This window comes from Apiospora kogelbergensis, assembly GCF_038363985.1.
Source record: "Apiospora kogelbergensis strain CBS 113332 chromosome Unknown utg000008l_segment0_segment0, whole genome shotgun sequence".
Lineage (NCBI taxonomy): Eukaryota > Fungi > Ascomycota > Sordariomycetes > Amphisphaeriales > Apiosporaceae > Apiospora > Apiospora kogelbergensis.
In genome coordinates this window covers 795,738-807,627 of record NW_027117425.1, presented here as the reverse complement: position 1 = coordinate 807,627, position 11,890 = coordinate 795,738, and the positions used below count along the sequence as shown (strand labels likewise).

At 50.2% G+C, this 11,890-nt stretch overlaps 4 protein-coding genes across 4 annotated transcripts; 1 reads left to right on the top strand and 3 right to left on the bottom strand.

Annotated features, from left to right (window-relative positions):
* Positions 1 to 78: 78 nt before the first annotated feature.
* PG998_012210 (uncharacterized protein) lies at positions 79 to 1,535 on the bottom strand (the record flags this gene model as incomplete). Its single annotated transcript, XM_066879026.1, has 4 exons — positions 79 to 557; positions 619 to 1,057; positions 1,129 to 1,196; positions 1,283 to 1,535. 4 exons carry the CDS (start codon positions 1,533 to 1,535, stop codon positions 79 to 81), a joined length of 1,239 nt encoding a protein of 412 aa, XP_066725410.1.
* A 2,998-nt stretch (positions 1,536 to 4,533) lies between these two features.
* PG998_012209 (uncharacterized protein) lies at positions 4,534 to 5,253 on the bottom strand (the record flags this gene model as incomplete). The annotated part of the gene is made up of 3 exons (XM_066879025.1): positions 4,534 to 4,677; positions 4,729 to 5,178; positions 5,227 to 5,253. The coding sequence occupies 3 exons, from the start codon at positions 5,251 to 5,253 to the stop codon at positions 4,534 to 4,536; spliced, it is 621 nt and encodes a 206-aa protein (XP_066725409.1).
* Positions 5,254 to 7,369: 2,116 nt separating this feature from the next.
* PG998_012208 (uncharacterized protein) lies at positions 7,370 to 8,429 on the bottom strand (the record flags this gene model as incomplete). Its single annotated transcript, XM_066879024.1, has 3 exons — positions 7,370 to 7,399; positions 7,533 to 7,917; positions 8,086 to 8,429. The coding sequence occupies 3 exons, from the start codon at positions 8,427 to 8,429 to the stop codon at positions 7,370 to 7,372; spliced, it is 759 nt and encodes a 252-aa protein (XP_066725408.1).
* Positions 8,430 to 9,029: 600 nt separating this feature from the next.
* Positions 9,030 to 11,796, top strand: PG998_012207 (uncharacterized protein; the record flags this gene model as incomplete). The annotated part of the gene is made up of 7 exons (XM_066879023.1): positions 9,030 to 9,046; positions 9,120 to 9,650; positions 9,718 to 9,823; positions 9,875 to 9,947; positions 10,057 to 10,504; positions 10,563 to 10,731; positions 10,837 to 11,796. The coding sequence occupies 7 exons, from the start codon at positions 9,030 to 9,032 to the stop codon at positions 11,794 to 11,796; spliced, it is 2,304 nt and encodes a 767-aa protein (XP_066725407.1).
* Positions 11,797 to 11,890: the final 94 nt, after the last annotated feature.

Sequence of the window (11,890 nt, the reverse complement as noted above, 5' to 3'; positions counted from 1 at the left end):
TTTTACAGATTGAAGGTTTATTTAAAATAATTCATAATCATGCCACTCTTGAAAACGTTAAATAGGTCTCTCGCCATCTCAAACCGCATCCCCCATCTGGGCCGGTCTCAGCGGTGTCTCGTCATCCTGAGACTGAATGATGGGGGCACTGGCCCCGTTGCGCATCAGCATGGCGACCTCGCGCTGGACGAATGGCTGCGGCGACGGAGACTTCTTCTCCACGACCATCCCATCGTCGTTGTACATGTCATCGTCAATGACGCCGTACTTGTTATCATGATGATGGTGGAGCTTGTTGCTCCAATGTGGGGACCGCGGGCTCTTACACGACGAGGAACCGCCCGAACCTCCGATGGTCACCAGATCCAGGTCCTGCTTGGGGCCCCGTGCGCGCACAGCTGCTGGTCCGAATGCGCTCATTCGCGTGCTGAGGCGGGTATTTGTAATGATCGAGTTTGTCATCGTCTTGAGGATCGGGCCCAGGGTCGGCAGGCAGCAGGAGATGATGCCACTCGCCATCTCGACCACGTCCCAAGCTTGGGCTTCGGCTAGCGTATCTAGAATGTAACGTTAGTTCTGATTCCTCAAAGAGGACCAGTAAAAGATGTAGGAACTTACAGGTGGCATCCGTCGGGTCGAACTTGAAGAACATAGCCAGCCGGTAGCAACTCGTGAAGACGACGTACGAGCCCAGCAGGAAGGTGCCAATTACGAAAGCCTTCTGGGCTGCGTTGATGCGGAGGCCTAGTACAGGCTTCAATGGCAGACACAGGATGGCGATGTCACAAAAAATGTTCAGCCCCGCCATGGCGGGCTCCGTATGCAGCAAGTTGGTACAGGTGCCCTCGGCCCAGGGCTGCCAGACTTTGCTCACGGGGAGGCATTGGAAGACGATGACAAAGATGGCGCTTAGGGTCCACAGCAGAGTGAAGATGCCAAGCACGATCCCGCCGATCTTCATCAATCGCACTGGGAAGGTTCTCCAGTAGAAGAACAGGAGCGATATCTTGTAAATGTTGATGGAGGTCACGTATAGTATCTCGCCCGCAAATAGTACCTAACCAAAATGACAAGTCGTTAGTCTAGTGTCTAGAAGAGAATATTGGATATATCGGAGTCTGGTCGTACCTTGCTAAGCGACTCAATGTGGTCCACAGACATAGCACCTGTGTGCATGCCAACACCCATATCAATCACTACACACAACACATGTTAGACCGTGCTCCTCCGCCTGGTAGCGATGACCCAAATCGGCGAGCGATAGTGTCGAATGGCAACATACAAACAAGATGGATTATGAAGTTGGCATATAAGAGCGTCAGGGCGACCAAGCACGTCCAGTCGTCAGCGCCAAATCGTACGCCCTGACGCCAGCGTCCAAGAAAGCGCAAGGCCACGAAGACCGTAGCGAGCAGAGTAATAACGATGACGAGCACCCGGGTCTGGTGGCAGAGTGTCTCGGACAGATCTTGTGTATGCGACAGGGCCAGGAGTGCGGCAGCGAAGCCTTCGCGGGCGGCGGTATCGTTATACATGACGGTGGCCGTGAGTATCGCGGGCGTCCTGGCGATCAGGATGATCCCTAAAAAAGGAAAACATGGAGAGAGGCTAGGTTAGCTGCTAAGCCTGATCATATGGCTATATATGGCCTTTCGATGCCCAGCCTCCATCAAAAAAGATTCGATCGACGGAGCATTCGGGAAGTTGCCGAGTTCACATGTTACTCTGGCGGCACATGTAGGAATCGGTGGATAGGCGACTTGCAATAGAGAGACCTATTGTGGAGAGTTACATTCCGCCCGAATGACAAAGTTCTGACAAGATATCGTATCCTGGGAGTATGTCTATGGCAACCTCGGCCCATTCATGCGTACACCGAACCAGCCTGGCCTGAACAACTGGGGGTTTGGGCCACTATCTTGCTTTCTTCAGCAAAAAGTGTACCGCTCCGCCCCGCTGGTGCACGGATGACAGGGGATGGGTATGAGCATCAGGCGAGTGTTCGAAGAATGTAGCCCTACTGCCGGATATCGTGAGCTTGTCGTCGCCACGTGGGACCGTATCTTGGATTTTGGACGATAGGCGAGTCAGATTTGTGAGACGACAGGCATCGAGACCCGGTATTTCTGCCACACAGACCTCCTATTCCTTGACGGTTCTGCAAGCGGCACTTGCCGATTCAAGGGCCCCATGTTACCGGCGGCTGTTAGTGATCCTAGAATCCATACCGGGTTTATCTTTGAGCCGGATTTAAAAATCAAAGGGCAGGTTGTGGCCAGTTGCAAACGATTTGTAATTGTTTTTACTTGCTAAGTTGTTGGCATCGACCCAGGGAGCCTTGCTAGATGCCGTGTTTGATTCGTGGGATTGCCTCCCCCTGCCATTGGACACCGTTCGGGGCCTTTCCGCACGTACAGCGGCTGAGCTCCAACCTAGGCGTGAAAATGTCGGCCCAGGAAGATTGTTAATGAATGCCCCGGCAGCACGGCCCTATTCTTGACTCACTTGACATACCTCATGCACGCGGATCCCTTTTTGGTGACCTATCGTTCCACCTCTGGGTGGGCGTCAGAGGGCCATGCACCTCATTCACTTGCGCATGTCAAAACTGCAGCCTGCATCTTAATGGGCCTAGATGGAAACGGATCTATCATGTTTTGGACGCCATGAACTGTTGCATGAACGTGACACGTGGAAACCGGAGTGCACCGATATCCCGAGAGATGGCCTGTACATGATGAGTAATGCCAGTTCGGGCGGAGATAATGGGATACTCGAAGATATGTTTCTCGAATGTTTGCTGAGCCAGCAACATCATTGTGGGCAGATAGAGGGAAGGCACAGCATTCAACATTCAAACAGGCTCACAGAAATCCAGTTCTAGCATTGGGGAGTGAATAGGAAACACAGGTAAAGGAATATGAATTCAGACAAGGTCTCAATAATGATTGATACTGGTAACTGGTGGGTGCAAACTAAACAATATGAGCTAAGAGCAAAACCACACTGCTAACCTTTGTTTATGCAATTGAAATCACGATTACTTCCAACATCAACACCCACCAAAGATCCCAAATCTACTTCTCTTCCACCACATCATACATGAATCACCCAGGGCGTATTTAGTGACATTAATCGCACTACACTTTAAATTATTATCAGGGAATTGTACCGACGCTCCTTGTGTCTATCCGAAGAGGTCCAAACCAATATTTCTGCACAAGTAGGTATTTTTATCTTGCCACGGATACAAGGTTATTTTCTCTCTCTCTCTCTTTACTCATATTTCCTCCTAGTCACGGTACTATGGCTCGTCTTCCTGATTCCGAGTGTGAGGACCTTGTCAAGTGGACTGAGAGCCGACCTCCGACATGCGATCTACTGATTGACGAATCCAAGCCTTACGACCCGAGTCAGACGCTGCGGCTGTGGCTGCACCGACTATCACGACCATTCTTTTTCCAGTCGGCGAATCGCAGTATCCGGATCGACGGCGCTCATAACCGCGTCGGACACCCCTGTTGAAGCATTCTCATCGTACACGATTCTAATGTGATTAAGGATATCCAGATAGGGAGACTCGGTGCCACAGCCTAAACCTGCATATTGAGGTATAGCGTTTCGCATCGCGTTGGCATACGAACTCTCATAGACGCCGTTATTAACTCGGTGCCGCGCTGCTCGGTCCCGGATCGACGTGCGATAGTCCTCTTTTGTTATATTAGAGACTGTCGTGTCGTATAGCCAGGGAAGCTTTACTGTTAATAATCTCTAGGTTGCCCCGGCAGTATACATACGACTGGAGTCGATCAGGCAGCCGTGCCGCCTTCCCTAGCCTCCCAGAGTTGTTGTCAAATGAGTGCACAGTCAAGGGGTCGTCAGACTTCAGAGGCCCTCCAACCGACTCAATGGTCTTCCGAAACACTGGCTTGTGCCAAAATTCCTTCATTCATGGGATACAAACAGCCCTCATACTTATATTAGTATTGAAAAAGGCTCGGCTTGGGTGGAGTAAACCGCGTCATCTATTACACCCTCCGCCAAGGCCTTCGCAGGTAGGTGCGAGAGGGCACATGATACAGGGAGCTTCTCTTCGAGGAAGGGGAACTAAGTATGTATGACCTGTTTATTGTGTCCCTTATAGAAGCGAAGAGGGACTTGCATCGTAAGGTGATCTCTGCCATCATTGCCCATTGGGTCGTGCAGGATCCAGCAGTCAATGTTCTCCCAACAGAGCACCTTTGCCACTAAGGCATCGTCCGTAGCCATTAAGATGTATAGCAGGCCGCCGCTGTGCTAATCTAGTTGTTAAAGGTAGCCTGATAGGTAGTTGTCAATCAATGTCATTCTAGATCTAGTGTTTGATGGTTGGTTTCTCATCGCCTATCATCTCCAGGTTGGAGGCAAATCTAGCGTCTCCGTGTCTCTTTCGTTCTGCTCGCTGAAGACTTGGAAAGGAATGTAAACAGCGTAAACCCCGAATATGCCACCAGTCAACTTTACCTCCTTTTCCCTCTCCTAACCCTGACCCACTCAACTCTCCAAGAATGAAACCACCAGGGCAATGACCAGAATTAAAATAATAAGGGGGAGGATGGCCATGACAGTGTTTCCGTTACCCCACAAAGGATCTGCGCGGGGACAATGTGGAGAAGCACCCCGGACGGCGGTTGTGTGCTGCGACTTAGTTAGCAAACACGCATGATGTCTCATGATATTGGTATTTACTGGTCTTCCTAAAAGCTCCGACCAAGACTTCTCCATTAACTCGATGATAGTATCCTCGAGACGGAGCTCATCCATGACGAACTCAATATCGGTCCTGTCATCGAGGTAGGCCTCCCAGCCGTCAAGGACCTCGTCCTGCGACTCTTCCAATAGTTCTATGATGTTCAAGTGCACATCTTTGCAGAAAGCATAAGTCTTCTCATTGGCTGCGGTGATATGGCCGCCGTATCGGGCTGTCAGCATATAGAGATCCATGTTTTTAGTTGTAGATTTGATGAACTTCATGAGCAGTCGGTAGCGTTCTTGTACGGTATCCGGATGGTTAATGGACTCCGGCATGGGCAGGAGCGGGGGCAGCAGGGCGGCTAGTTCTATAGCCTTAGCGGGATCCTCCTGATTGGCATTTCCGTCATTGGCCTTTGGTTGAATACATATTAGTTGTGGTTGTTGCTTAAGACACGCCAGTTCTGCAAACTCTAATCATAATTCGACACTTACGCGAGGATGAGAGCTGGAATGCTCCATCTTGATTTGATGACTTGAGGATATGGGTTGATGAGAGTCACTGGACAAATAACCAAAGTGATAGAGGTGAGGTTGTGACAGTTCGCCTTAAAATCATTCAAGGATGGCAGATGACGATATATAAATATAGCGTTTTCCCGATTTAGTAGCCTGTTCTTTACAAAAGATAAAGATTGAAGAATGTAAAAGAAATAAGCGACATCGTATCCGAATGAAATTATTTAACATATTAAAGATACTTGAATTTATTTGAGTGATAGAACAGGCATTCATAGACACCAAGGGCAGGCAGAACATCAGGTGTGAGCTATATCTCTATGGGCTTTGAATTCAGGGGTAGCTTGGACTAGACAAGATCTCCAACTGCCCATTCTCAACTTGAAAATCGTCTTGTTTTGAATTATTTTACGTAAAAGATTCTTTATTGGCTCAAGAATCCATAAGAGGTAAATTTCTCTTGTAGCTTGTGTGTGTCTTCCTTGTTCATTGTACATAATGTGCTCGATGTATGTTGTTTAGTTTTGATTCATATCTTTCAATTCTTTTCTACAGGTTGTTATCACCATATGTCATTATGTGGATCGTTTCCGAACTTCGTATCTCTTTATCAGTAAAATTGTTATCTCTGCGGTGGTGCCTTGTCCCCTTAAGCCCAAGTCATAACTCTGCCCTGCTTTGGAAGTCTGCACGCACACACATTGGCAAAAATAAGGTTATCTCATTGTCACAACCTCCTTTCGCCTAAGCTTCACAGCCGGGGTTGGGCAGCTTAGTCGCCGAGAAGGGCGGGGTGTTTTTTGCCTTGTAGTTGGGATTAGGCAAGCCGGTGCCCGAAAAAGGTGGGCTTGAGGCGCTGGCTCTGCCACTATAGTTGGGGTTTGCAAAGACGGTTCCTAAGAAGGGTGGGTTGACTGAAGAGCACTTGGTAGGAGCCGCGGTGGTGAAGCCAACGAGACCGGCTAAGATGGCGGCGGCAACAAGGGAGAAATGCATCATGACAGGTTGTAAGAGCTTGATTTGAGAGTTCTTGATGGATGTTGGGCTTGAGGCGATAGTAATTTCTGTTCCTTTTGTGGATGGAGTTGGACCAGACCTCGATAGCATCCGTCATGGACAATCATCGAACCAGAATATGCAACAAATGTTTCCTCCGCTCATCACAAACGCAGCCAGACTTGGGAATCGCGGTCGCGGAAAGGAATTACTGTATGTTACGATCCCAGCCCTGATTTTATTGGGAACAACTGTCGATAGAGTGCGTATCCCCAAATTGTGAAAAGCTCGACTTCCGATCTCGAAGTTGAAGAGGTTATTACAAGCATTGCCGGACTGTTCTCTAGCCAGGCTTATTGTATTCAAGTGTCAAGCTTAGTACGTGTTTAGGTAACTGGACACTTCCACACGGGTATGACGCATTGCGGGGCGAGGATGCAATAGGGTCCCGAGATCGATCACAGTCTCCCGGGCTGACGATGCGTGGCTTCCACAATAACTCGGCCTCCGGTTGGGACTGGGACTTTGGGTACTGTCGGCGTTTACCAGCGATGCGGTCAGCATCCGGGAGTACAATAAAGACTACCAGGCGACCCCGGCTGGGGATCAACGCCTACTGGGTTATTGGCATCAAGCTGGTTTGGATTGAGTGGATTTAAATAAAAGGGGTAACGAGAAAAAAAGAAGGGGCTGATGATAGTGAGCCTAGTGTACCTTTGACGGTGTCATGCGCCGCAACTCGAATCTCCAGGGAAGCCCAAACGACATGAAACCATGGTACCCATGCTAACGTTAAAGTAGCCTGAGGCTGGTAAGACGGGAAGCATTGGGCGAGAATCACGCGGCTCTTGTGTATGTGCGTGCTGTTGGCCAGCGTCGGTCGAATGAGCAAAGAAATATCGTATAGTATTTACTCCAATGAAGAAACCCTTTAGGATAACTGCCAATTTGGTCCAATGGTGAGTATTGGGATCAGATAGCAACTCATCCGTTGACATTGGCGCAATCGTGACAGTTGAACGGTGATGATATACCATACCTACTTACTCCAGGTTCTCGCAAGCTAGGTGTGACTCATCCCCAGCCAACAAACGCGAATTGTGTCCCCGTGCCCAAGCTCTCTTCACCTCCCTACCTTTGCGGCCGGATACCACTGCATGTTTGAGCCTCTATTAGCAGACTGGTCATTTCGAGATATGGAGGGAAGATGTTATAGATGGTGGTTGGACAGCAGAGGCTTGGGTTGCCTTCGATTGGCTCATACCTTGACGCGCGTACCGACGAACTAAGTCGTCTGTGTTCTTGAACTCGACGCCGCAGTTCTCGAAGTGGCGCTCGGCCCTCTCTTGTCGCAGGGGGTGCTTGGAGAAGACGGGGTTGTTACAAGTGACAGAGGGGCATCGCAGGGTGTACAGCGCTGTGTGGTCGGTATAGTCAAAGACCCAGTAGTGGTCTTTGGTAACTACATCGGTCTTCATCGTTTGAAGTTGTTTTTGTTGTTGTTGTTGCTGTCGTATCGATGTATTCAATCGCATATTGGGTGGAGCTGGTGCGACGGCAAGGGCGAGATCCGCATCGGCTGCGAGTCGTTTCGGGCGCAGGATTCTCAGCGGCTGTTGTTGCTGGTCGTTCACGGTGGATTGCTTAACGGCCCGGGCCGCTAGGCTCTGTCTAGGGTTCGGAAGGTTTGTTGGTGCGTTCGAGGATATACTAATTGTTGAAGACTTTGGTTCGCTCGGACCCTGGGGATATAGTCAGACCACGGTCTCAGGGATATAAGAAGACAGAGACTAGAAAATGCCACTTGCATCGTCACTCGCTGGAGTCGGCTCTGGGGACGCAAGATGTTTGGGGACGGGCTTGAGCGAGCACAAAACCCCATCGTGGCGGAGCAGGACGGCAGGGATGTCAAAGTCGGTTCGTATGTCGAGCAGGGCTGCATATCTGGAGTTAGATGCCGATAGCTCTTGGATGACACTGGTTCTCCGCGAGAGGAGCTCGTCGCATTGTCTCCTGTAGGCCTTGTAGGTCTGAATCTCTCGCTCTACAGACTTTTCGAAGCGCTCAGAAGCATCTGACAAGGCGTGGTCAATACGTGACAAGGTAAGAGACGCGCTGGCGAGGGCTGCCTGATTCACATTGGCGGCAGGGGAAACAAGGGCTTTGGGGCCGTTTGAGGACATCTTTGAAGTGAAACTCAAAGATTGCAGTTCTTGCAGAAGAAGAAAAGAATAAATAAAATGCTAATAGCACATAGGAGGAGATGAATGTCATTCTTGATCTAGATATTGCGTTCCTACTTCCCTCCTTCGCTTAGGCTTCTCGCGCGTAATCATCTCGATTTTGACAGGGATATCATTTGTGGCGTTCTCTCTAACCAGTCGGATGTCCCGCATTCAGAACTTGCAACCAACAACACTCAAGCAGAGTTTTTAGTCACCAATAGCCAAGCAACACAAATTGTATTGCATGCATGAAACAATCCTGGCCAGTACGTAGCCCGCGATAGTCCTTAGGTATCCTGATCTGCTGATTTGTACGCAAAGATACTTGAGAGACTCACGGTACGATCATGGGGCCTTTTTAGAATAGGAGGCTGACAGCAATATACGCTTTGACCGTTGGAGATAACAGGATATGTTTACGTAGAACTTTCTGGATCTACTGGGTATAAATATAGTGCTGAGCAGCCGTATTGTTGACCGTCACAGTAGGTCATACGTTGTTCCATTCTCACTACAGCAAGCGACCGCTTGATGGGTGTCTCAGACGCTTCCATCAGAATGGAGAAGACAAAGCTGTATGTTAACATATGAAACACATATCTCTTTTCTGGCCCTATTCACTGACCAATGCACGCATGCCTGGTTTAGGACGCTCGGAATCGACCTCGGAAGCACGAGTACACGAGCCACGCTCGGCAAATATCCCGTCGAACCCAACCGAGAAATCCCATCACTTCGCTTTTCCAATGGCGACTTTTCCTCTTCCATCTACCCCTTCGATACCCTTGACCCAGTGTACCTGTGCGAGCAGGACGACCCCAGTCGAAAGCCCGTATCCGCCAAGTATGCGTTCTATACGTTGGTGAATGCGTCGGACGAGCTACTCGAGCAATACGATCTATTCAAGGAGCTTATAGCCGGAAGAGGAGACGAGCTATTTGAGCAGCGCCTGACAAGCGGCCTGGAGGAGCTCTTCACAAGGATTGCATACCTTAGCCACGCGATGTGCGAGGACCAGGATTACGAGATTGACATCATCAGCCTCTCGGTGCCGTCGCAGTGGACGCTGGACTTTGAGGCCAAGTATAAATCCATCATACTCAAGACGTTCGGTCACCAGTACGAAAATCGCATTGTCTTCGTGTATGAGACCGAAGCTCTGGGACACTACCTCTGCAGGTGAGTGCCCATCTACTGATCCTGACTGCGTTATTGCCAGACATTGAGACGGGAAGCGCGCCGTTAGGGACCATATGAGAAAGCTCCTCAAGCCCTCAGACAGATTGAACCGAGGTGGGAAGACAGTGCGCCACGATGTCCTCCTCTTTCTTGATTTCGGAGGCCACAACACAGTAGGATGTTCCTTTCGACTAAAGCAAGGCCATCGCTAACGGATCGTCTAGAACACCTGTACCTTCAACATTGTTTACGACGAGAAGGATCAGCCTAGTTTCTATCTAATTTCAACTCCTAAAGGTATAAAATTTCTATTCTTCTTTGGAATCTTTCCTTCTGTCCGTCCTTCCTCTCTTTCGTCTTGTCTACTATAGATGCAGTAGTCAATTGACCCTACTCTGGTGATTAGGTGCCGGCGGTGGTAGCGAACAATGGGAGCACAACATAGCAGAAGTAGCGGTGGGCATGTTGGAAGAGGAGCGAGGGCGGCGTCTATGTGTCAAAGGCAAGCGCCAGATCTACGACGACTTCAACAAGAAAAAGCGCTGCACGGGGCCTTCCTACGGCGGAGAGCACTGTAGGCTGGAGGGACTCGACGAGAACAGCCAAGGGCTTTCCGTCCGCATCGAGTCGCAGGTGATTGAAGAACAGTTCGATGCGGCGATGAAGCTGCCCCTACAGCTCGCGCGCGAGAGAATCGAGGAGCTCGCCGCCATCAAGGACACCAGCAAGCCCCGTGTAGTGGTTTCCGGTGGGACTGCGAAGCACGCGGGTCTGAAAGACAAACTGCGGCAGATGTGCGAGGAGAACAACATCGAGCCGCCGCTCTTTACGGACCAGTGGAATCACGTTGACGAGTAAGTCTACTCTGGACAAGGAGTAAAAGCACATTCACTCATCTATCTCTCTGGGTAGCCCCATGAAGATTGCTAAAGGCGCGGCATATGCTGCTTCCAATCGCATCACCATCGAAGAATTCTTCAATCGAGGGGCTGCGATTGGTGTGCAAAGACAGCAACATGCGCCCAGAGGCAACAATAAGGAAGGATATTGGGATAATGAAGCCGTATTCGCCCTGAGCAAGGTAAACACGCCGTCGCCCTCCCCTTGATCGACTTTCACCCCCAGCCCCATCTAATCCCTACAAAGGCTCCCGACTGACAATGACAATCCGACTTCGTTGGATTAGGAACGCAGCGTGGTTTGGATAAGCTCCGTAACGGGCATAGATCATCTACGACTCGTCTGCCATCCCTTCTACGAACGCCAGCCCCCGCCCAAGAAGCTCCAATTCTACCGGTGCTACGACCTCCTGAACCTCGGGATTCCGACCCAAGGGATATGGCACATCGCGCTCTCGCTGACGGGCTGTGGCGACGACATGAAGCTGGTCATGGAGCGGCACTACACCCACTGGACTAAAAAATATCGTCGGCTGTTCGACAAGCATACCTTTCCGCTCTACTACAACGGCGGCGAGAACTGTATCCACATCGTACAAGTGCATGATGACAATGCCAAGCTGCTGGAGATGTTGACTAAAGGGTATCGGCCCGCCGAGTCGAAAGCGAAGAAACAGAGGAGAAAACAACCCGTCGCTCGTCATCCTGCAAGCTCGGGCCAACTGGGAGTACGAAATACGAGGCGTCGGCTGAGTAGACGTTTACAAGAAAGCGCACGGCAAGCGGACAAAGCACCCGAGACAAGGAGTGTTGAAAACTACCCGGCGACGGAGGATACAACACTGCTTGAAGACCCAGTTGAACAGTACGTTCGGCAAACTCTAGCCGAGACGCTCAGTCAAGGGGCAGAGGTCGGATCGTCAATCCGCCACTCATCAGAAGCATATTTTGTGCCTGTCGACCTCGACACCACAGCATCTTCATCGCTAGGGCATATCGAGGGGCGCAGCGATGGGTTGAGACCTGGGTCTTCCTCTCATCCTTCTGCGGATACATCCTCTTACTCTCCTTCATCATACTTCGACGACGATGACGACGATGACGACGATGACTACGACAGCACAAGCCTCCACGATGCAAGGGGACAGATGCCTCCCCAGCTGAAAGCCGCTTTGCGGACACCGCGACAAAGCGCTTCGCGCCATTCAAAAAGACAAACTTGGTCCCAATATCAACTTACTAGGTGACGAGTCTAGGTACGGCATGGTTTACGGGGCAGTCAACCGTCTGTCTACTGCTACTTGGAATTCATTCTTACATTTTGGTACTACTTCAACTTCA